This window comes from Vulpes lagopus, chromosome 24, assembly GCF_018345385.1.
Source record: "Vulpes lagopus strain Blue_001 chromosome 24, ASM1834538v1, whole genome shotgun sequence".
NCBI classification, from domain to species: Eukaryota; Metazoa; Chordata; class Mammalia; order Carnivora; family Canidae; genus Vulpes; species Vulpes lagopus.
The window spans coordinates 47941174-47967430 of record NC_054847.1 but is presented as its reverse complement, the minus strand read 5'-3'; the positions used below and the strand labels follow the sequence as shown (position 1 = coordinate 47967430).

Below are 26257 nucleotides of genomic sequence, written 5' to 3'. Positions count from 1 at the left end.
TAATTGTGTGAGGGCACCTGGGTGGCTCATTTGGTTAAGCATCTGACTCTTGGTTTCAACTGAGGTCATGATCTCACGGTGATGAGATTGAGACCATGTTGGGCTCTGCACCCAGTGGTGAGTCTGCTTGAGATTCTCTTCCTCTCCCCCCTCCCCTGGCTCATGCTCTTTCAGTCTTTTTCTTTAAAAGAAATAAATCTTTAAAAAACAATTATTTGACGTATAAGTCTCAATAATATTATGAACAAATAATCTGAATGGTAGAAAACTGGGAATCACATGATTGTTACAAATACTTGCTGCCCAAGGTGAATAAATTGAAACCTACAATGTAACAGGTAGGCTCATTATAGGAAGGATCTTTTCTGTTTTAACATTTGTTTCCCCAGGAAATGAAGTTCATCATGCTTTAGTCTCTTTCCTGGAAACCTTCCCAAGTTAAGCACCAAGCTATTCATCAGCATGTCAGCTAAGTGAATAAAACTACTAACTACTTTTAAATGAAGCTGTGAAAACATATGCATGTTTTGTACAGTCATACCAATTTTAATTTAAATTTAAACAGATTTTCCAGGAAGATAAAAAGATAAAACCTTTAAATGAATTTCCTACTACGTTTAAAAAACATTATTTGTGCCTGAAATACTTTTTCCATTTTGCTTACTTAAGCAAAAATATTGTTCTATGGGTATATATGTTTAAACAATAAAAAATATGAGCCTGAATTTTTGAATAATTCTATCCTGAAATCTTTAGAAATAGCTATATCTTATCTATTTTTATTCTGAGCATGACACAATGGAGAAGAGTCTCAAGATGATAATTCTTTTTTTTTTTAATTTTTTTTTATTTATGATAGTCACACAGAGAGAGAGAGAGAGAGAGAGAGAGAGGCAGAGACACAGGCAGAGGGAGAAGCAGGCTCCATGCACCAGGAGCCCGACGTGGGATTCGATCCCAGGTCTTCAGGATCGCGCCCTGGGCCAAAGGCAGGCGCCAAACCGCTGCGCCACCCAGGGATCCCTCAAGATGATAATTCTTAAGATACATCTTAAGATTATAAATATGAAAGGCTAGATTTCTTGGTATGTGATAAACCTTGCAAATTATAATGTTTAATTAATTGGAAGTTACACTTTCTATCATAATTGCAACTGTTATTTATTGGGAAAATAATGATAAACACAGTCTCATCCTGCCCCAGAAAACAACCCCATCACAGTGAAAAGCCTTAAACTAGAATTTGATGTGCATTACGGGAATCTGCTGAGATTTCCAAGTCAGAAAGAAAATTCACCCTATTATGGAATCAAGCATCATGTTCTCAGGATAAACAAGTACTAGCCTTCAAGTAGGAAGACCTAATACCACGTGTCACACAGAGTTCAGCAGGTCGATGGCATGACCATCTGCTTTTGCTAACTGGCTTTCTCGTAAGGAAAACTAAATTTCTCAGATTTTTATGACAAGAGGTAATAGCTTTGGACTTCGGTCGATGTCCTTGCTGAACTAGATTCCTACTCTCCAACAGAAACTGGGAGTAAGGAGTACTATGTTCCTTGATAATTATTTTTCAGATTTGGCTCCCCGTACTTGATAAAGACAAGCCTGGGTTGTAAAGTTGGCAAGACATTTATTCAATTTTTAAAGGGTTTATATACATTTCAAAAAAAAAAAAAAAAGAAGAAGACAAAGAACTTAAACTATAAGCTTCCTAAAGTACATGTTTTAAGAAGAGGAAAAAGTGAAAGTCTTTTCCCTTATTTTCACGGGGAGAATTAGCTTTTTTTTTTTTTTTTTAATGTACTTGCAACTGCAAATATAATGCTTTTCCAATAACATAAGAACAGGATATTATAAATAAAGACATTAAAACAACAAAGAAACCTTCCTATTCTGACTCTTTAATTGTATATACCTTCCCAGAGTATTTTTTAAATAAAAAAATTAAAAATGTTATGCAAATACACATTATATTATGCTACAACTTGCTCTTTTTTATCACTTTGCAAAATGTCGTGTATAGCATTGCTGGTTAGTAGATGAATAAAGTAGTAATATTTAATATTTATTGCCTTGTATACCCTAAATAATCTTATACATGCTTTATATGTTTTAATTAATTTAATCGTTATAATAGCTCTATTAGGTTAGTTACTAGTGCCTTTTCCATTTTGCAGAGAGGCGACTGAGACAGTAGTTGGGCATTTTTGTCAAATTGAGAATCAAGATTATAATCTATTTTTATTTTTTAATTATTTTATTATTATTATTATTTTAAGATTTCATTTATTTATTCATGAGAGACAGAGATAGACATAATTCCCAAAGGAATTATGGGGCCAAAGATATGTGTAGTTTATTTCTTACCATCTACTTTTACGGGGGCCAAAGATATGTGTAGTTTATTTCTTACCATCTACTTACTGATAGATTAGGTTCCAATCCAGGTTAATGTACCTACTATTTCTCAGTACTCCACCATCACTATCTCTGTTTTTAATATTTAACACAGAACCCACAGACTAAGTCATTATTACCTGCACTTCCGGTAGCCAGAGTGTTTGTGAATATTGTGATGGAGCAGCATGTTTCAAATGTGGGATTTTTTTTTCACTTTCATCATGTCTTTTCTTTTTCTTTCTTTTCTTTCTTTCTTTCTTTCTTTCTTTCTTTCTTTCTTTCTTTCTTTCTTTCTTTCTTTTCTTCCTTCTTTCTTTCTTCCTTTCTTTTTTCTTTCTTTCTTTCTTTTCTTTTTTTTGAGAAAATGAATGGGAAATATTCGAGAATGAGACAAAGCATGAGAGACTCCTAACTCTGGGAAATGAACAAGGGGTAATGGAAGGGGAGGTGGGCAGGGGTATGGGGTCATTGGGTGGTGGGCACTGATGGGGCACTTCATGGGATGAGCACTGGGTGTTATACTATATGTTGGCAAATCAAACTCCAATAAAAAAGTATACAAAAAAATGTGGGCATTTTTGCCTCCTAATCTCTTTGACCATGTCTGAAGCCAATTTTTATGGTCACAGCTAGTGCGGGGGATGCTTTTGGCATTTAGTTATTGGAGGCCAGGGGTGCTGCTAAGCATCCTACAATGCACAGGACGGCCCCCTGAAACAGAATTATCCAGTCCAAAATATCAGTGGTGACGAGGTTGAAAAACTCTGGCATCGATCATTTTTTTTTTTCATCCATGAATTTCTAGTTTGTGGTTATTTCTCCAAATTGTTTTTTTGTATCAACTGTCAAAATTTGAAAATTAGAGCTATTTAAATTTCATCTTATGATACAAACATTTTTTCAGATTACTGGTGTCTTGTTGTGGCTTTTTCTTACTTGTTTTTTAGGGGTTCAGGGAGGGTGGCATTTTAAAAATTCATTTAACCATATCTTCCCATTCCTTCATTGTTTCCGTATTTCTTGGCTCACTTAAGAAAATCCTCCCATCTAAATGTATATATAAAAAATCACCTAGATTTTATTGTATTTATTTTATTTTAAAATGTATTTAGATCCATAATCTCTATTTTTGTTTTTAAAAATCTTACCAAATGATGCCATCATTAGGAGCACTTATTGTCAGATTCTTAAACCGCCCTTTCTATTTCAGCTATAACTTTAGACAAGCCATTTATCTATCATTTGTGGGACTAAGTTTTCAATGCTGTTATCAGTAAAGCTAGGGAGGATAATAATACATAGATTCATCAGAATTAAATGCATTAATATACAGATACTCAATAGTTGCTGGATTTTAGGACGGTGTCCTTAAACCTGACCATCATTTTCATTACTTTTCCTCATCAGCTCTATCTATAGTCTTTGGCAGGTAAAAGGCACTTGATAAGTATTGGCTGAGTTCAATATATTGAGAAAATTTTTCCTAGGCTGTACTGTTGATAAATATATGAATGATATAGAGATCCTGTGCTCAGGTAGCTTTTACTCAAGGAAAATAGAAATATGCCACCCGGTCTCTAATGCAATTTTCATGACCTTGTTTCCCCCTAAAGACAGCGTTAACATTCTTTATTTTCATTCTGTTTATTCAATTTGTAGACAACGTGCAACAAATTTCTGCTGTTCCTGTATATGTGCAAGTTCTTAACATTAATGATCATGCTCCTGAGTTCTCTGAATACTATGACACATATGTTTGTGAAAATGCAGGCTCTGGTCAGGTAAGGACCTGCAATAAATTGCTAATGTCTAAACATTGCCATTTGTTGTATATAATCACGTTTGCTACTATTCCTCCCATTTTGAAATGATAAAAATAAGCTTCTTTTAACCATGCGAATTACTGCTTTTATGTTGTGAGTACTGTATTATTTAAATTTCTTTTTTAAAAAATAAAATGTAAGCTTCAATCATTCCACTTTCAAATTCCTCAAATGTTTGAAAATCTGCTAACACTGGGGATTCATAGTAAATCTTTTATACTTTGTCAATACAATAAAGAAAAGTTCTGGGCACCTGGATGGCTGAGTCGGTTAAGCATATGCCTTCGGCTCAGGTCATAATCTCAGGGTCCTGGGATCAAGCCCGGCATGAGGCTCCTTGCTCATCGGGGAGCCTGCCTCTCCCTCTCCCTCTGCCTGCTGCTCTTCCTGCTTGTGCTCTCTCTTTCTCTCTCTGTCAAATAAAACCTTTTGAAAATAAAGAAAAGTTTTCCTTTTAGTAATTCTATAGAGTAAGTGATCATATTTCAATTAATGTTTAATTTTTCATTCATCATAAAGAAACATGATTTATAAACATAAACATGAAGAGAATGAGCTGGAATTTTTTTCCTGTAGCTTATAGCTACTCTATCAGACATATCAATTAAAAAAAAACCTAATGTCGAATGGATATTAAAGAATTTAAAGATATTAAAGATATTTAAAGAATAGAGAGCACACTTATTTTGAAACACATCACCATTACTTTACAATTTTTCCTTTCCTTCCTTCCCTCCTCTCCTTCTTTCCTCGTCTTTCTTTCTTTCTTTCTTTCTTTCTTTCTTTCTTTCTTAGCTCACTTTTCATCTGTAAAATAGAGAGCTTATAGTAGATCGTTCTTTGTTTTCAGTGAAGTCCACAATAACCTTACATTTTTTTCTTAGGTATCATTTGAAATCATAGCAGCCTATTAAATGTCATAAAACATCTTTAAAAATATATAATCTGGTTTTCAGAATGCTGCATGTGTGTATGTATGTATGTATGTATGTATAATGTATATATAGGAATTTATTTGCATATATATATTTACTATGAAATCAGTTATTCTCAGTAGATTTGAATTTATCAGTGAAGCTAGTTAAAGACGATTTGGATTTCACAAAATGGAAATTCTAATTTTCTACCAATAAATAATAGTAGTCAACATTATGCTTTATTTTCAAATACTTCATATGGTAAGAAATAGGCATATTTTAAGAATGAAGTATATCTGAATCGTTATGGATTATTCAACTGTAACATAATGGGAATCATTTGTAGCTCTTAAAATGTCTTGTTAAATTTATTTGGCCATGTTTATTTTAGAATACGTTGTATTCCAGAAATAATTCTGAAATCTTGTCTATAACATTTCCTAATTTTAAAACAATAGTAAGATTATAATAAATATGCAAATGAATTTAAACTTAAGCTACTTAATTTGAATTGGTTAGGACCCAGGGTTTTTGATAAAATAAAAGGTTAATATAAAACTTTCAGAGACTCTCCACCATGTGGCACTGCCTCCTTGATCCAAAATCCAACTAATTTAGAAACCTATGGACAGACAAGATAGTACAAAGGAATCACAAAAACAGAATGCAAATGACCTCCTACGCACGACTCCTATGGAAACTAACTTTAAATGTTCTTTGAACTTGGAATTATAAATAGAAGATATACTTAGAAATTTAGCATATCTGATGTTCTCAAACTTTTTAGACACATCTGACTACCTGGATACATCAACAAATATAATAAGCTTAAAATTAATTTTGGACATAACTTCTCTAACAATGTTCTAAATCTCTACATATTATATTTACATGCTGAAGATAGCTTGTATTTTGATAATTACTAGAAGAACAATTACATTTTATAGTTATTAGAATTATATGTGTTAAATTTGTATGTTTTATAAGCATTACATAAACATGAATGTATTCAGAGTTGCCCCCCTGATGAGGCGGCCTATTTTCAAACTTAAAAAAATAGGCTTAATTTACTTCATTTCCTATACACTTATTTTTATAAATGTCCTGTGTAGTAGGTCCACTTACCCAATAAAATTGCATGTTCAATGGTCTTATCTGGCTGAGGTGGGCAGAAGATTTGGGAAGCAACACAGTTTAAATAAGAGACCTGACATCAGATATGGTAAACACTACTAAGGATGATGCTACCTAATTCGATTGATCACATTGGAGCTTTCATTTTAACTCCTCAAATTGTTCATAACAACTATAATTAATAATGTTTATAATAACCTGTTTCAACTTTTGCATTTTGTGAAAAGATGGAAATCTACATTCCTAGTAGAAACTAGAACTATACTATTGATTATATTAGAATCCACTCGTATCTTTACTGACTCAGTGGATCATTTATTCTTTTCATGGATTCTGGCTCATAGGCAAGAACTCAGAAGTTGGTACATTTGGAATATTGTGGAATACTTCCTTTTTTGATAATGAGAATTTGTTTTTTCTACTTCCTGCTCACTGACAGTGACCATGGGAGGCTTCAGGCATTAGGCAGAGATAAATTTACAGCAAAGGGCAAAGCAGACTAATTTCCTACAGCACAGTTTTCTGACTTTCATGCCCAAAATCTTCAGTGGATTTTCCAATACCAGCATGGAAAAATACAAAATTCACTAGCCTGGGATTTAGCGATTTCTTTGATTTGGTCACAATTGTATCTATCTTGCTTTAAAAAATATATATCCTATTCACACTTTGAATTGCTTGTCTTTCAAAATGCAAATTATGGTTTCTACTCTAGAGTTTGTTCATATCAACCTTCTTCCTGAAGTGCCCCTGTCAATTCCTATTGGAATTTTAACTATACTGCAAAACTGAACTCAAATGCCACATAATCAAATGATTTTAAACAAATATATATTTACATCTGAGACATGACTCTAGCAACATTATCAACATTAAATCAATTCTCAAAAATGCTCAAAAAAAATTGTGAGGGAACTCTTATCATGTGTCTAATTTTCTGAGTGAAGAAACTGAGGCCGAGGGAGTGCTACTTCCTAAGTAAGGACAGAGAGATATTTTATCCCAAGTGCTGGCATCAGAATCCATGCATGTTACTATTATATTTTGTTGCCTCTTTATCCATAGTTTGAATTGATCTTACATGTTTGTGAAATGAGTCACTTCTAGTTTCATGTGCTTTCTAGATTCCAAGATACTTGTGAACAATGAATGAGTTTATTTTTATATTCTTGACAACATGCATTGCAGTTCCCAATAATAACTAGTTGAATAAATGAACAGAGCATGAAGACAGTAGTTCTTGAAATAAAGAGTATTTTTTCAATAATTCTCTGGAGATATGTTTGAATTTATTAGCCTTGTAGTTGATATTTAAAACTTTGCAATGTGATGAGATTTCTTAGAGAGTAAGGGCAGAGACAAGAATCAATCCATAGATTGAGACCCAGATACTCCAATATTAATGTTTGGGATTTGGGACACACTAAGAAATAAACTTTGCAAGGAGCAAACTAGGAGAGTATGGTGGCATGGAAACTAAAAAAATATATTCCAAGGAGGAAGGGGGTATTACCTGTTTTATTTGCTGCTTTCAGGTCAAGTAAAAGCAGAAAAGAAAAGATCCCATTAAATTTAAAAATAGAGATTTTAGACTTACTGGAATATTTGTAGGTAATATTTGTAGTGTATGTAATGTCACCCAGGAAGAAAATAAAAAGTGTGAATATGAGAGAACATAGGACAGAACCTTTGGGAATAGCAATATTTAAGGAGTCAGTAAAGAAAGAGAAGCTTGCAAAGTAGACTGAGTAGGTGGGACAAGTAATGTAGGAAAGAAACAAGAGTTTTGATGAGAACATGCATGAGTATAACAGTTTTTGAGGAGGAAGTGTCAATAGACTTAATTCCCACTATTCCAGGAAAAAAAATCGTCCTCACAGTTTACCATATGGTCAAATTTACTCTTTAAAAATATGTAATTTTGTAAGTAATTCACAGCTATATAAATAAAATGACAGTGCAAAACAACTTGACTAGAATGTGGCAAAGAGAAATTTCACTGGACATTTGTTAGGAATGGCAGGAAGATGTTTTCCAGATTGTTGAAATAAAAGTCAAGATTACTGCAATAAGGGAGACAAATGAACCCAACTGTTAAAACAAAATTCAGGAGAGTTTTTGAAAGCTGGGCTGAGATAGTGAAAAGGGACTAGAGGACATGTGTGGGGAGGGGGAGGTTGGTCAGTGTGATTAGGCCAGCTGTGTAACTGGCTCATAGAGAAGTTAGGCTCTCACTCTCCCATAGTGACTGAGATATAGGGGTCCTATCTTACTTGATATCTACATTTCAAAGGGATGGTTTTCAGGCTTTTGAGAAAGATCATCATGCATCACAAAATTGGAAGAGTTTGGGAGATCAATCTACATTTGGGCAGAGAAAGAATTTGCAATGAGAAATTGTCTCTTGTAATTGTTCAGAGAAAATGGAGGTAAGAAGCTTCTAGTGAGGAAGAAACCTGTCTAAAATTGAGTCTTGGTCAAATGTTAACAAAATGTGAACATGGCAAATACCTATTTGTCAGTATTTAATACTTCGAGAAGTTTAAAATATTCTTTACAGCTCATATTTTTGTTGAAGGAAGAATGACTATCTTGCTCTATGATTGCAAAGCATTCAATCTTTAAATTTATAAACAGCAAATATAATAATCTAGTTAAAAAGAAAAATCCCATTGCATTCCCTTCCTTCCGGTTACATTTAGATACATTCTGCCTTCAGCAGTTTTCCATTTGCAAGATAAATCAAGTAGATTTTGGTGTACAACATTTATAAAAGAAGAGAAAATACTGACACATTTATTTTTAGCAAAGCAGAACAGCCCAGATTCTTATCGCAAAATATCGTTTGATGAAGTCCTTCCTGTTGAGTGACTAAAAAGATGATGACTATATTTTTCCTTTATCCTTAAAATCATATTGTTCATTTGCTGATTCTTGATTTTGAGAATATTCATCTGTTTCATCTTCATCTGAAGACTCCGTCTCAATCCTTTTTTTTACATGATCAGTTTCACCATCATCTTAAGTCTGTAGTGCTGGTTTCTGCTTTTGGTTTTCATCTTCTATTCACACACTACTGTGAAATTACTTCCTCTGTCAGTTTTTTTTCTTCTGGCATTATGAATGTAAAATGAAAAATCTTGAATTTTCAACTGTTTTTAAAGAAAAAATAAAATCAAACTAAAAAGATAGTGTATCCATTCTTTGATATCTTTTTGAATGATGATGTAATACTTTAGGCAACACATTTAAAAAGAGGAAGAAGACAATGATGCAATGGGAAAGATTTATTTTGCTATTATGTCATCTTTCTAGGCCATTCATCCTACAAGTTGCATATAAGTCTTTTAAAAGCACATTAGGAGAAATTTATGAGTAATAATGAAATGATTTTTAAGATGATGAAATAGCACGATGCTTAAAGCATAAAAAAGATTATATCCCTAGGTTCCCAAAATGTATCCTAGATTTACAGAATGTGCCCATTCAGTAACTGAAAGTAAGATTATTTAATAATAATATTTCCTTACTATCAGGAACACATCCAAGAATTTGAAAAAATGAAATAACAGTGTTTAAAAAATAGGTAGAACTGCTCAAAAAGAAATTCAAATGCTAATTTTTGATGCAATAAGCTTTAAAGGCACATTGAGAGTTGAACTTTGTTGAGGAAGAAAAATATCTATTGCATGCAATGGCATGGAGTTCTTGTGTGACTTGCTCAGAGTTTCGTATGAATCTCTATGGGAAATCTATGACATGCATCATAGTTTTACACGTGTGTGTATTATGCCTCAAAAGGTTTAGGTAACTTTTTCAACATCATATAGCTTAGTGAGTGAGGATTATAATTTGTATCTCCAAGAATGATGCTTATTTTAACTATGCCCTGATAAAGACTAGCCATTCTTAGATTATTTGCACAATACAAAAACAAATAAAAAAGTTTTTTTTTTTAATTTTGTACTGATAATGAATTACACCTACAATTTTAAGGGCAAAATAAAAAATGAAATCAATATGATTGAATCTCACCTCATTTCTGGGATGTGCATAGCTCAAACTCAGAATACATTACACCTGATTAGTGTTGTTTCATAAGGAGCAAGGCCACAAGTCATCAAATAACTCAAGGGACACATAAATGTCACTATCAAATTTAGAAGTTTGTCTAAGGTCTATTAGTATCTGAAAAAAAAAAAAAACCTACACAGTATGGTTACCTATAATGTTCCTCCACTCTGATCCAAGGGCAATCCAAAAATTCCCACTTACATTGCTAAATACACTATGGTTTATGAATTGAAATCAAAACATAGATTATTTGAGTGCTTCCAGTGTATCCAATATTACCATAGACATTTTCTTCTCGACACACAGTGGGTGATGCCTTATTTAATGGGTGGGTATTAGGGCTCTCGTGGCTCCTGGATTGTCATTGGTTTTGTACCATGTTTCCTCAGATGTTACATGTGGAATAAGATTGAGTTAGGCTCAGATTTCTGGTTTGAAATTCACTTGATAGGCTTCCTTCAAGTACGGTTGAAACCAAGAATTTGATATCAATATTTACCTCCCAGAATGACAGTAAAAACTTTCAAAAGTGCTCTTACTCTTTCGCTTGTTCCTAAGACTTAGGTAGTAATGTGTGAACATTGCAACTTAATAATCTGTCAAAAATATTTGCTTTAAGAGATAATAAAGCATATCTTGTATAACTGAAATGGTTTTTATATGGCCAACATAATTATTTTTAATTTAATGATGACTACAAGCAAAATGTTAAGACCATTCTGTGTAGACATTCAGAGGAAATGCATTTTACTCTGTTTAAAAACAAGGAATATATAGTCAGTTAATAAAATAAGAAGGCAACTACACCATCGAAATACAAATTGGGAAATATACATGTCACCTAGTATGAATTATTTTATTTTTTTGAGATTTATTAATTTATTTATTCATAAGCAACACACAGAGGCAGAGACATAGGCAGAGGGAGAAGGAGACTCCATGTGGGGAGCCTGATGTGGGACTCAACCCCAGGATCCCGAGATCATGACCTGAACTGAAGGCAAACCCTCAACCATTGAGCCACCCAGGCACCCCAGTATGAATTCTTGACTAAGCTAAGTATAGATGTAAAAACAGTATCTATTTCTCCAGAGTGCAAACTGCAAATTTGGGTGTGGAAGCAGAGAGGAAAGAATCTCTTCTCTGGACTGAAGAATGAAAAGTGAATGTAATATAAAGAAAAGAGAAAACTTCTATGATGTGCCCCCTGGCCTGAGATACCCCCAAGTAAATTGCTAAAATGAAATTAATTTAGAAAATGTTGGAGTAGGGAGTATAAAACTTCATAATAGCAAAACCTGAGGGAGCCTTTGTGCCAAGGAAGATGGAATTTGGTATGAATGTGTTTATATTAAGCATCGCAAAGTGAAGATCCCTCTTTCTTCTCCTACACTCTCTCTTTCCCCACAACACTCTACAAAAGAGCAGGCATCTCTGATGCCCCAAAATCCCAACACCATATAGTTTAAAGCATGCATACATGTACTTGCCCACACATAATACACATACACAAGAAGAAACAAAGGAAAAAAAAATGTAAGCAATCTACATCACAAAGAGAATTATAAATGGACAAAGATTGGTGAGAAAAATAGATCTCCAGACATTCATATCTGTTTTTGTGTGCTTTAGATGTGACTTACTAGTCTTTGATTGTTTTCATCATTTTTGGTACAGCAATATGTTGTAGGCTTTGCCACTTACTCATTTACTGCTTTCTGGCTTCAGTTCCTCCTTAAAAAGTACCTGTTCCTTGATCCTGTGAGAACCGATTGATCCCGTTAGAGCATTTCTTTTATTGTGAATGAAATGTCAAAGTAGGGCACTGGATGAACAGTGAAGAAGGAAAAGTCTTCTCTTCCTGATTTTGTGTTGAGCATGTTTGTTTTCTCCTTTCTCATTCTGCACAGTTGGCCGGTGTGAAGATACACATGGTGCTTTATCCAGCCACAAGTATAGCCCCAGATGCCCCAGAGGTACATTCCCAAGGCTACCATACGGCTCCATCCCAGGCCTGGGAGGTCTTGCAGCCTTCCCAATGTGAATGCTGTGAGCTCCAGGCCCTGCAACCATAGTAGCCTCCCAACTCCTTCTGCTTTTCTGTCCACCCACATTTTTGCACCCTGGAGGACTGTTCTGCTTGTCTGGAGAATGTGGACTAGCTCCAGCCCAGGCAACCCAGTGAACTCCATTGTCCTGAAAACAAGATGCTGCAACCAAACATTCCCCAAGGAGATCTAAAGCTCATCTTGGGGAGAGGGCTTCCTTTCCACATTTGTCTGTCTCTACTGTAGATAATTTCACTGTACTTCTGAGTACTCTTTGGAGTTCTCATTACATCTTTACAGTTACTCTCCTACTGTAGCTTAATAATTCTTTATATTAATATTCCTCCTTTTAAATTACTGTGTGCTTCCTATCCCTCAATTGGGTCCAGACTGATACATATGCTCATTTTTTAATATTTTCTGTCTCAGATTTGGAAACAGTCATTTTCCTAAGATTTTGTGATATTTTAGCGGGGTACTGCAGAAAACACAGAATGGTCAGTAACAAAATTGGGATACCAATCCAGAAAACCAAGAAAATCCCGCTTTCTCTTTCTCTCTTGCTCTCACTTTATAGCTCTCCTGTTGTCTCTTATTTTTCAATAATGTACAAGAACACTATAAGGGAAACTCCAACACAGTTATTTCTTGTTTATTTTCTTTATTTATAATTAATGTACATTAGAAAAACACAGATATGATAAATTCTCAGGTTTTTTTAATTAGAACTATTATGTGTATCCAGAAGTGAATAATTTCCCCTCAAATTGCAAATGATAATCCACTCATCATTCACTAGTTGGACTACCTCTGTTATATGTATGTGCATGTGTGCATAAATACACATGCATATGTATAAAGCTACGCAAAGTTATTTGTTTTTTTTTTGAAACAAATACTTTAAATTTCCAAAAGAGACATAAATCCTAGGAGTAGTAAAGAACTCTCTAACCTTTAATATGATTGAATTAATATGAACAATATTTAAAAGTAAGAATACCAAAAAGATTAAAAAAAAACTATCTTAAACATGAGACACTATCATAGAAGACAAAGAATGCAAAAGCAAATTATATTAAAAATACAATGCTTGTAAGCAGTGCCAAATTTAATAAATCTTTTCAGTTGCATACAAATCAAAACTGCAATGAGATACCACGTCACCCTTGTCAGAATGGCTAACTTAACAACACAGGAAAGAACAGGTGTTGGTGAGAATGGAAAGAAAGGGGAACCTTCTTACACTGTTGGTGGAAAGGCAAACTGGTGCAGCCACTCTGGAAAACAGTAAGGAGACTCTTCGAAAAAGTTACAAATAGAGCTACCCTACAGCCCAGCAATCACACTACTAGGTATACTAAGATACAAAAATACTGATTCAAAAGGGCACATGCACCCTGATATTTATAGGAGCATTATTAACAATAGACACATTATGGAAAGAGCCCAAATATCCATTGACTGATGAATATATAAAGAAGATGTGGCAGGAGTGCCTGTTTGGCTCAGTCAGTTATGATTCCAACTCTATTTTGGGCTCAGGTCATGATATCAGGGTCATAGGATCCAGTCCTGTATTGGACTCCTCAATGGGCATGGAATATGCTTGAGATTTTCCTCACCTTCTGCCCCTTACACTCTTAAAAAAGAAAGATATATATAAAATGGAATATTACTCAGCCATCCAAAAGAATGAAATCTTTCCATTTGCAGTGATGTGGATGGAGCTAGGATGTATTACACTAAACAAAATAACTCAGAGAAAGACAAGTACCTTATAATTTCACTCATATATGGAATTTAAGAAATAAAGCAGATTAATTAGGGGAAGGGGGGAAAAAGAGAGGGAAGCAAACCATAAGAGTCTCTTAACTATAGAAGACAAACTGAGGGTTGAAGGAGGGAGGTGGGCAGAGGATGAGCTAAATGAGTAATAGGTATTAAGGACAGCACTTGGAATTAGGACTGGGGATTAAAAGTCACGAATCACTAAATTTTACTCCTGAAATCAATATTACACTATATGTTAACTAACTAGAATTTAAATTGAAACTTGAAACAAAAATCTTTCCAATTACAAATAGTTATATTCATATACCCTACACATTTATGGTTTTATCATTAATTTTTAATTAAAAATAAAGACAAAAGATAGATGGGGAAATAACTACCTAAAAAAACTTGAAAAAGTCATTCTGTTATTAACATACAATAGTACTTGCTGTTTGATAAGAAATTGTTTAACAGCTGGTTCCCTGGTATTGATGTAGTATGTGATCTTTCAAAATACTATGAGAGACCTTGTCAATGAAGAAGTATTCATGTGCTTTATAACCATTACAGATGACATCTTAATTATTTCTTAATGTGAATGATTTCTGTATGTTGATCTTATTGAGTTTCCCAAATAATTTTCTATAATAAGCTTTCCTAAAAATTAGCATAATTTTTATTTGTATTAAGAAACCACATTCTATTAGTCTCTTAAAATAGAATATTAACTAATAATATTCTTAAGGAGTATTTTTGATAAATTGCTTTATAAAATATATCTTTAATAAGTTATTTATGGATGTAGAAATCCCAACTACGTATGGCAAAATGAGTATAAAATGTGAGCATGTAGATGACCTTAATTTAGGAATAAAAACCAAAGTAAATGTTGTTTGGAGATGTCGTTTACCTAATAAAGCACCTTAAACCCAATAAAAAGAAAAATAGTCTTTCAAATTTGCTCCTAGATTATTAGAACAACCAGAGTAATGAATCTTGAATCCACACAATTTGAGGCAATTAGATTCTTGAATAATCAATATTATTCTGTAAAAGCAACATTCTCCCTCACTACCTTCATTTTGGCATCAATGTTATCATATTTTTAAAATTTGTATTTGCAAATAATAAGGGCAAGACACCTTGAATTCTGAAACTTGTTTTTTTAAAGCTCATGATATGTGTGTGAGACTGTAAGATTGTCCATGAGCCATGCTCATTCACTTTTTATAATATAAATCCATGAATAATTGGGGAGGCCAAAAGGGTAATGTTTTAAAACAATTTAAAATTTTCAAATTGCATTTCAGAAGACCTGTATGTTTTAAAACAATGTTCTATTATATACAATATTTTTTTATTATTTTAGATAGGATTTTGCTTGTGTCTTCCCAAAATGGTAATATCTTTCCTTTTTTCTTCAAAATGGTAATTTCTTAATGATAAATTTATTTGGGGATATTGGACATTGCTTGAATACATTAGAATATTAGAAAACTAAATAATAAGTCATTTTTCCAGCTAATTATTATTCTTCACCCCAAAGTGACCAGTGTTAAGGAAAAAATCAATATTTATTAACTCAGTCTATTCTCTCTTTTTGAGTGATATTATCTACTAAACTTCTGATTTAGTCTCAAGCAATACAAAGCACACAGCTTTCCAACAATAACTGAATGTATCTGTGTGAAGTGATGAATTTGCCTCTACCATTTGAGAAAAATTGAAAGAATAGGAAAATGATTTTTATTCTCTTTATTATTCTTTATGTCCTTTAAAAAAAACTGATTTGTCCTAATTTTTAGAGAGACGAAGGGTCCTTTAGAGAGGATTGCAGTAAACATTTGTTTCTGGTATTAATTTTGGGGCATTGTATAGGTTAACTGGTATTCTTTATTATTGTGTAAAAATCATGTATGTAGAAAAACATGAGTTTTAATTGAAATATATTTCTTCTCATTTAGGAAAATCATTAGTATACAGCAATAATACAAAGAATGCCTGGTACAATTACAAGAGAATTTTACTATCACCCACACTTCCCAAATTAGATGATGATCCCGCCACACAGAATACCAATCTGCTCATTTGAAAAAGAAAGATATCTTTGCCCTACAATTCCTATCTTATTAGGATTTAGTAAAGATAAAATTCTATTAAGTGAGAAAATGGGTAGAATTGGCCTTTGTTAAAAGCAATTTTGTCACCGTTAAAATGAACAGATAAGAGTAGTCTTACAAGTTCTTAACATGGGGCTCATTCCTTTCTAAAGAGATTCTAAATGAGCTACAAGGTGTGTGTGTGTGTGTGTACACTTGAAACAAAACTATCAATGCAGATAAAGGTAAGAACAGAGTAATATTTTTTAGCCCATGCTTAAAGGAATTCATGACTTATAAAATAACAATCAAAAAATTACAAACTTCAATATAAACATTAATTGAAATTGGTTTTGTTTCCTTACTGGGAGCTTGATTTTGTCAGATTAATGATTTATTTGGATTGGTTTGAAACAGATGAAATTGTTGCTTCTTAAATCTCTGTAGCAATAACTCAATAAACTGCATTTGCCACTTTTTTTCCTGAAGTAATTAAATACTTCTTTCTTTGTTTACCAGATTATTTAATTTCAAAGCTGTTATTTGTAGTACAAGAAAAAAATGATTCCTCTGAATATACAAATCAAAACAAATCTTAGAAATAAGAATTAGAACAATGGGAGTAAAAAAAAAACCCATATTTTATAATAAAATATTTGTGTGTTGTAATAAATTTGAAAATCTGAATGACATGAATACTACTGGAGCAAATGCAAAGATACATATAAATTCTCTAGTCTTTTCAGCAAACTTTGCTGGAACAATTGGATATTCATAGGGAAGAAATCCACCTGAACCTCATACGTCACACAGAAGTTATTTAGAGATGTATCACAGATTTATACCTAAACTTAAAACTGTAAAAACTTTTAGAAGTAAATGCAGAAGAAAAAAACTATTCTTTGTGACTAGATATAGTTTTTAGATACATCACTGAAGGCACAATCTATTTAAAAAAAAGTATTTGACTTTATAAAAATTTAAGAATGTTTAATCCCTATTAAAAGGATTAAAGAAATGACCTATGAATTATGAATTGTTTGAAAACCAATGATGACTTAAAGGATTTGTATCTGGAATATCCAAGGAACTCTTAAAACTCAACAGTAAAAAAAATAATAATCCAATTATAAAATGAACAAAAGACATGACAAATATTTCACTTGAGATGTTATATGGGAAGCAGAAGAGCACATGAAGAGATGTTGAACATCATTAGTTATTTGGACAACGCAGTTTGCAATTACAATGGGCTATTACCACACACACTTTCCATAACAACACCCATGGACATCATCAAATGCTGGGATGAGAGGGGATGGAAATAAAAAATGAATAATAATTTGGCAGTTTATTATAAAACTAAATATATACTTACTGTGCAACCCAATAATCACTCATTTGGTCAGAATGTGGCATCCATGTCAGAGAAAAATTTATGTTTGCATAAAAATATTCATGGCAACTTTATTCATAATAGCCAAAACCAAAATAATCCAGATGTCTATCCCCAGGGGAATGATTAAACAAAGTATGATACGTCCATAAAATGGTATATCACCTGGCCATTAAAGGAAGAAGTTATTAATACATGCATAGCACAATGAATCTCAGAGGCCTTATGTTTCTTGAACAAAAGCAATACCCTAAACCTTACATGCTCTATGTTTCCATTTATGGTACGTCCTCCAAAAGTCAATACTGTAAGAGACAGAAGGAATTAGTGGTTGAAGGATTTAGTGGTTGCCAAGGAACAAGGGTAGGAGTGTGGATTTAAGTGTGACAAGGAAGAGTAGTATGGAAGACTTCACATGTGTGGTGATGAAACTTTTCTGTATTCTGGTAACACTAGTCTTTACATGAGACCAGACTGTCTGAGTTACACTTAAACATGCCAACACACACACACACACACACACACACACACACACACACACACACAGATGTAAGAACCAGTGAAAACTGAATAAATTGCATTATCTATTTAGCAGTATTGTACCCATTTCAGTTTCAGAGAATTGACACTGTACTACAGTTATGTAAGATGTAACCACTGGGTTAGCTGAAAGAAGTATTTAGTACTCTACACAGTTTTGGAAATTTGCTTAGGGGCAGCCTGGGTGGCTCAGTAGTTTAGCACTGCCTTCAACCAAGGGTGTGATCCTGGAGACCCAGGATCGAGTCCCACATCGGGCTCCCTGCATGGAGCTTGCTTCTCCCTCTGCCTGTGTCTCTCCCTCTCTCTCTCTCTCTGTCTGTGTCTCTCATGAATAAATAAATAAAATCTTTAAAAAAATAAATTTGCTTAGAATCTACAGGTATTTCAAAATAAAAGTTAAAGAAATCATTTGCTGGAATAAAAGGTAATAAAACGCAAAAGATAAAATAAGGAAAATAAGAATAGAGATTTAAAGGATAATCATTAATATTATTGAGAATATTTTAGGTCAAGAAATCAAAATTCTTAGTGACAACTCCTCCTCATACTGTATAAACTTCCCCAAAGTATTCAAAACAAGGGAGGAGGGGTGCTCCTCAAATTACTTTATGTAGCTTTACTCATAGTAGAAAGTGACAAAATTAAACACCTGCAAACATAAACATGAAAAGATTATTAAAAATGTCATGTAAGCATTATATGTAAATTATAACTAAAACAATTTATGAAGGTATTAATGGTGATACACAGTACAGAAAGAAATTTTAGAATTAGCAAAACAATATTTTAAAATCTATTAATATTTTCCATTATATCAGTATCTCAAAGGAACAAAAAGATACACATAAACTTTTCATTTGATGATGCTAAGAAGCCCTTTGACAAAATTAAAACTCAAATCCAGGGTAACAAATAAACCAAGACAAAATGCAGCCATAATAAATATAGTAATAATAAAATGAATACTAGCACTCAAATAAGTAGTCAAAATCTCACTTAATACCGAATCTCGTGTGGTAGCATACTTTAAAGCAATGATGAAGAAATTTCTGCTTTCACACTACAACTTCATGGTCTTCTGAAGTTCAGGTCCATAGAATGAAATAAAAAATATCTTATTGAAAAAAGAGCATTTACTTGAAGAAATGAGATCTAGTGCATACTGCCAAATAAATATGATGGGATTTTAAATTTTCTTGAAGTCGCATTTAAAAAATATAAAAATGAAGAGTTGGTGCTCAACAGGTATAAAGTTTCAGTTATATAAGATGAGTGAGTTCTAGCCATCTGCTGCACCACACTGCTTCTAGTTAACAAGGTGGTATCATGCACTTAAAAACGTGTTAAGAGGGTAGATCTCATATTTAATGTTCTTACCAAATTAAAGTTTAAATTTTTAAAAGGAACATAGAATTAATTTAATGTGTATCTACACAATATGTACAAAATACTATCATTTTTACATCTAATAAATTAAAATCAGTAAGGAAATATTTTATATGTTTTCTCATACTGTGAAAACCATTCCTTTTTTTTCAAGATTCATTTATTTGAGAGAGAGAGCGGCCCACATGAGTGGGGGGATGGGCAGAAAAAGAGACTCTTCCAGTAGACCTCCCGCTGAGCTCGGAGCCCAGGGTGGGGCTCCATGCCTGCTCAATCCCATGACCCTGAGATCAGAACCTCAGCCAAAACCAAGAGTCGGGCACTTAACCAGCTGAGCCATCAGGGCATCCTGCAATGAAGATCATTCTTGATCTTATTTCCCACAGGCTTACTTGCTGGGCAAGATGACAAATTAAAAGGTGTCTCTCTGCTTTGGAGAGATAATACATCCATTGTAGAAAATCAAAATGCCAGAAGAGTTGTGTTCCGTTCTGGAGAAAATCAGGCATTTCCTTAATGATCTACATGGGTAAACAGAATTTTTGTTTTTGTTCTTTGCCGGTAAATGCTTAGGGTGGGGAGAGGAGGAGGGAGAAAATACTCAGTGGTTTGCAGAATATGAGTATAATAAATGAGCTGACATTAGGGCAATTTGCCTTTCCTGTTTGGTGGAAATAGTTCTAATTTTTCAAATTAATGATTCCCATTATCTTGACTGATACCAAATATCTTTTCCAGAAGTGAAGTATAATATCAGCGATTTTTAGATTCTTTCATATCAATATTCTAATGTAAAGACATTTACATTATCTCCATGTAAAATTTTCTGTTGCCTAAATTCCATGATCCTGCGTTATAAACTGTTTCTTCTTACAATCCCTTTTCTCTTGTGTCCTGTCCTTTTAGTTTTTTTTTCAAAATCACCTTTCAATCGCTCTTATGTCTTAAAGTCCATATTCAAATGACTTATAGATACTATGCCCATTCTTTCTCCTGTATTTCAAGGTGTATATCCAATTAACTAGAGATATCTAACTATATGTCCTAAGATTACACCAAATTTTCTTCCAAACTTGCTCCAATTTTTTCAATATCTCTTGCAAAATTACCATAACTCACCAACTTGTGTGAGGATGTGTGGACATCATCCTTAATTTATTCCATTCTTCATATCCAATCAGTCATTAATTCTGTTGGTTCCATCCCCTAAATACTCCTGTAGCCTGTCAATTTTATTCTATCCTCACTCTTGCTACCCTACCAGGGACCTAGCACATCTTCTGAAGTGAACCATGAACCTTCTGTTGAAGGACGCTCCTATAAAACCCAACTTCTCATCCATCTCACAGCCCACATGCAGGGACACAAAACAGTTGTTGCTCATTAGTTATCTTTATCAGTCAAGTCTGAAGGCATATAGATAATTTCCATGGAAATCAGTTTCTAGTGGTGGGACAATAGTCAGAAGAATATATTGTGTGCCCTCTTAGAAATGGTGAAATGTTACTTTGACAATATCAAATTTTTGGAGCCTGGGAAACCATATCTTCACCTGAGAGTGTGTTGTTACCATCTTCAGTTATATAAACACTTTAGCAATTTCCATTTAATTTCTCATTAAAAAGAACTCGCATTCTATAACTGGGATTGTGGTTGTCTTTAGAGAACATATCGGTAGGTTTTCAGTATGAACCAGTTGCTCCCCTGGATTATGGCAACAGCTTGTTAACTAGGATCCCTATTTCCAAATTCACACTAAGGATGTCTTCAGAATGAACATTCTAAAATGCAGATTTTCCCCAATCATTTGGATTGTGGGATTCTAAATGAAAAATAAATCATTTTTTTTCTATTTAGAACTTGTAAGTGGACCTCAGAATTAAGTACAAACTCTGTAATATGACCTTCATGATGTCACCACTGCTCCTGTCTGAAGTATAATATAATTTAGGTTAGAGGCCAGGTCCTCTGACCTCCAAATATTTGTTTTAGGTATTATGTACCTTGGGTGTTTTATTCTGCTCTTTTTTTCTTTACTTTAGGTATTATGTCCCTCTACTCCACTAGAATGTGAACAGTGGTGACAGAGACACTTGCTTCTGGCCACTGTTGCACCCCCACCTCCTAAGATCGCTTGGCATGTTCCAAATACCAATGAAATATTTACTAAATGGATACTTTTGGGATATTAGATAGTTTTATAATTTTTGTTTATGATGATTTTATATGACTTTTTAATAAAAGTATACCGTATGGTTTAAAATTAATTTAAATGAAATATATACTGAGATAAAACTTACTAAAGTAAATTTTTTATCTGAATAGAAATAAATATAAGTAAAAGGCAAAACGTTACATGTCTATGATACTCAAATACATTTAATTTTGTAAAAAGTCCTTTTTGGAAACTTAGAGTATCTCTGCTTCTGTCCAGACCATAGTATTAGAATACCATGAGCTTCCCAACATTTTTCTCCTAATAACTTGCTAAACAAAGAATGAAAACAGGCTACAAACTAGATTTTCTTGTTAGCTCTAATTCTATTATTATATTAATTAATACTCTGACCTTTTGAGAAGATATTCTTTTTTTTAAGATTTTATATTTATTCATGAGAGACAGAGAGAGAGAGTGGCAGAGACACAGGCAGAGGGAGAAACAGGCTCTATGCAGGGAGCCTGATGTGGGTCTCAATCCTGGCATGCCAGGATCACACCCTGGGCTGAGGCAGGTGCTAAACAGCTGAGCCACCCAGGGATCCCCTTGAGAAGATATTCAACAGCCTTTTTGAATCCTTTGTCTAAACAAGTCTAATTTTGTATCATTTCCTCGGTGGAGTGGTACAAAAAGTGACAGTCTTCTTCAAATTTGTTGACAATATATCTTGATGATGGGGGTAAGAACTCACTACTGTACCTTGATGCAAGATACAAATACCTAGAATAACTTCATAAGCAAGAAATTTAGTTGAAATTTTAAAAATCCTTCCCTGTATTCATTTATTGCAATCCTCACTTTTTGTTTAACATGTTTCTTTGATAGGTATTGTTTAATAAACACATTCCAAGGAATTGATAACTTGTATCAATACTAAATACTTGTACATTGACTTACAGTTCATATTTCAATTTATAATTTGTAATCTTATTCAAAAATTTAATCATCAACTAATCCTGGAAGTAGATTTCATTTGTATCTGTTGTTCAGGTAAAGAAGCAGACTCAAATGTATTACCGTTTGCTCCAAATCCTTGCCTGGCTATCAAAAAATTGCATGTTCAATAGAGGTCATTCATACCTATATGTTGTGTGAAAATGGATGTTGTACTGATTTTTTAAATCAAAATAATAATAATCTAAGAATGACATTTAGTAAGCTGGCCCACACGTGCCTCCTTTTTCAGAAAAAGAAGTCATAGTTATTGATAGACACAAAATGATTATCTTTTTTCCCATGATTATCTTTAAAGTCAAATACTGTTTGTAGTTCCATAAAATGATTAAGCTGAAACTTATGAAACTGCCAATGTTTAATTATCTTTGCCCTAAAAATGCAAATTTTGTTTATTTCTACCTAACAATATATGATCTCTATATTCATAATTTTCACTGCTATTCTTTTGTCTGAATCACACTTTCCCCATTAATTCATATTTTTTACTCACATATTAGCTCATTTGCTTAATTCTACTTTGGAAAATCATTTCTTAAAATCATGAATACTCAGATTATTACGTCTCCTTTTTTTCCCTACCATTATTTTTGGTCTATATTTAATAGAAATTATATTACTTATTTCTCTGTATGTCTCTATCTTTAATGAGACTTAGTTTTGTTTGCTTCTTGTATGCTACATCCTTTTGGGTATTTTTTTTATGCAAACTTCATGAACAAGAACAAAGTCTAGGACTTGAACAATGTGTCTAGGAGGAATAAAAAGTGGTTGCCAGGGGCTTGAGGGTGAGCGATATAGGGAAAGGTTGGTAAAAGAGTATAAACTTTCAATTATAAGATGAATAAAGTGTAAGGACCTAATGTATAGCATGATGACTATAGCTGATAAAACTCTTTGCATAAATTTGCTTAGACAGTAAAACTTTAAAAAATGGTAAATATGTAAGGTGTTGGATATGGTGATTAATTGCATGGAAATAATCTTTTCACATTGTATGTGTATATCAAGTCATCATGATTTATATTTTAAACATTTTTCAATTTTATTTTTCTCAATAAATCTGAAGAAAATGTGTTCTGGGGGCCACCTGCACTACTCATTTTACCCTGTGGTAGCCTCAGCTTGCATTTAAATTCTGACCCAGCCATTTTACTTACCTAAGATACTTAGGTGACTTGAGGCTTAATATAAGTAAATATAAAATAGGGACAATTTATGATAATATATAGAACAATCCCAGACCCTTAGGTGAGTTCCCATTGAGAAATGGTTACTCTTAGATTTTCTAGACTGTCACAATGTATTTCCATTATACATTTTAAAGTTTAATAAATGGAAAGTCACATGTAGTGGTTCAGAAAAAAACTAGATAAAACTTTACCCAGGACGAGGAACTTAGAAATCTGAGCTCTCGTAATGTGTCATAACATGGTCATTCTTTTTCTACTTCTCACTTTTTGATTTGTCTTTTGCTCCTCTCCTCAATGTATACAACAGTGATAGGCCCCTAGTAAGTAGACGTAAGAAAATAGTTTAGAAATCTATTCAATGCAACAAGATTTTTTCTTAGAATTTTATTTGAAAATTAAAACAAAAATCTTTCCATTTTCCAATGAAAAGGAAAAATGTACATTCCTAGTCAAGACTTTTGTGTTCTTTAATGTTGGTTCTTTTTTAGAAATTTGTGTTCTCAGGAGTAGTGTACATGTTCAGGGTTACTTCAAAAGAATTAGTGAGACCTCCTCTGTGACTGATTCTATTTTGTCAGTGGCTTCCTATTTTTGTAAAAAACAGGGTTTTGTAAAAAAAAACCCATAACGCATATGTAAATTCAATTTATAAAGCAAATGTAAATGGCTTGTGTACATTAAAAGGGAGCCAGGATATTGAAACTTATGCATATTCACTTTACCTATATATATGTAGAGAGTAATTTAATTAAAATTATTTAAAATGTATATACAAAGCCACAATCTTAGCAGTGTTCTTAAGCTTCCATAGGCAAAAGGAAAACATTTATAACATTTAGTCTGATGCATGTATTTCATACAGAAAGTCAGGTAGTGAGATAAATTATGCTTTGTCTAAAAATCAAGACTGCATGTGTCAATAAGGTAAACACAGATTTTTACAATTTGCTATCAATCTTAATTACACAATTATACATATAATGAAATTACATACAGTATTCAAGATACCATCTTATTTATGCAGATCCCAACAAGACTATACTTTTACGAAGAAAACATCTTAAGACATGTACTAACTGTATCACAAGCAGTTTGATGAGCTATGGCATGGCATACAAATCTAAAAATCATTCCTAAAAGTTAAGTATTAGTATCTCCAATTGTTTAAGAATAAAAAACTGGTAAGTGGCAAAGCTAGAATTCAAAATATCAGAGTTTCAAGTCTCCCATCCTTCACCCTGGCTATTATGAAAATCCAAAATAAAAGCATTACCTGAATACAGTGCACGCTTATTATTGTAGGAATGGATTGAATGAAAATATGTCTTATTAGATTATTTAATTAACACTCTATGAATGTAATTCAATTAGGAGTGTGTTATAAGGAAAAAGAAATCAATTTAGAAAAATAATGTATAAACTACATCAGTTGTACAAGACTATGCATATAGAGAGATACCTCTTCTTTGAAAGTATAACCTTATAAATTTGGGGTCTGTCATCTTGCAGACACATTGTTAAAAGCACTTTAATTCTAGAAAATTCAAAACAATAACTTCTATAATCAATTTAATTTCCAGAATTAATCACAATCTCACTATGCGATCTTGACAGCATATCTCTTTTTTGACAAAAATGAACTACTTGACTGACACATTCATGTCTTGAAAGAAAAGAATTAGTTGTGAACTGATGTGTTCATAACTGTATTACTTCACTTTTTTATGCTCTGAAATAGGAATTTATTGGATATGAAACACTTTTGCTATAATCTTTACAGAAAAGGAAATCATATACACTGCCCCTAAGCTCTAAATGCATTATTTCCTCAAATCAATTAAAAAATTAATTAGTTTAGCTAATACTTTAGTAAGACAATAAGTTTACCCCAGTTATGCTCTCAAGTGAGCAGGGAATATATAACTTCAACAAATAATAAGGACTGCTATTCAGATAGGGAAGAGAGAGGAAAAAAGGAAGAAGGAGCAATCAAGCCCAGAGGATGGGAGGAAATCTTGATTTGTCGCAGCAGTATTTTGAGAACTTTTAACAAACTTCCATCCACCAACAAAATTTTATTACATAATATCAAAACACTCTTTTGAAAGGGGCAAGTAAACTTACTTTTCACCTGAGACAATATTTTAACATTCTCCCCAAATTTAAGTTATCCTCTGCACTATACATAAAAATTTTGGTAAAGCAATTTTGATAAAAACTAATACTAATAATGATAATAATCTTTATAACAATAATTATATTCCTGAATCAAAAACCAAGCAACCTACTTCTATTT

The 26257-nt window shown here is 33.0% G+C and overlaps 1 protein-coding gene across 9 annotated transcripts in view; it reads left to right on the top strand.

The window, feature by feature from the left end:
* CDH19 (cadherin 19) overlaps positions 1–26257 on the top strand; it is a 94999-nt gene that overhangs the window by 60097 nt on the left and 8645 nt on the right. For 6 of the 9 annotated variants that reach the window (XM_041739790.1, XM_041739792.1, XM_041739787.1 and 3 more), the window contains one exon: positions 4063–4184. In XM_041739790.1, the coding sequence (XP_041595724.1) occupies positions 4063–4184 (122 nt within the window). Of the gene's footprint in view, positions 1–4062; positions 4185–12261; positions 12465–19982; positions 20028–24985; positions 26254–26257 lie in introns of those variants that run through there. The other 3 variants (XM_041739794.1, XM_041739795.1, XM_041739793.1) reach the window with 3 other exon arrangements.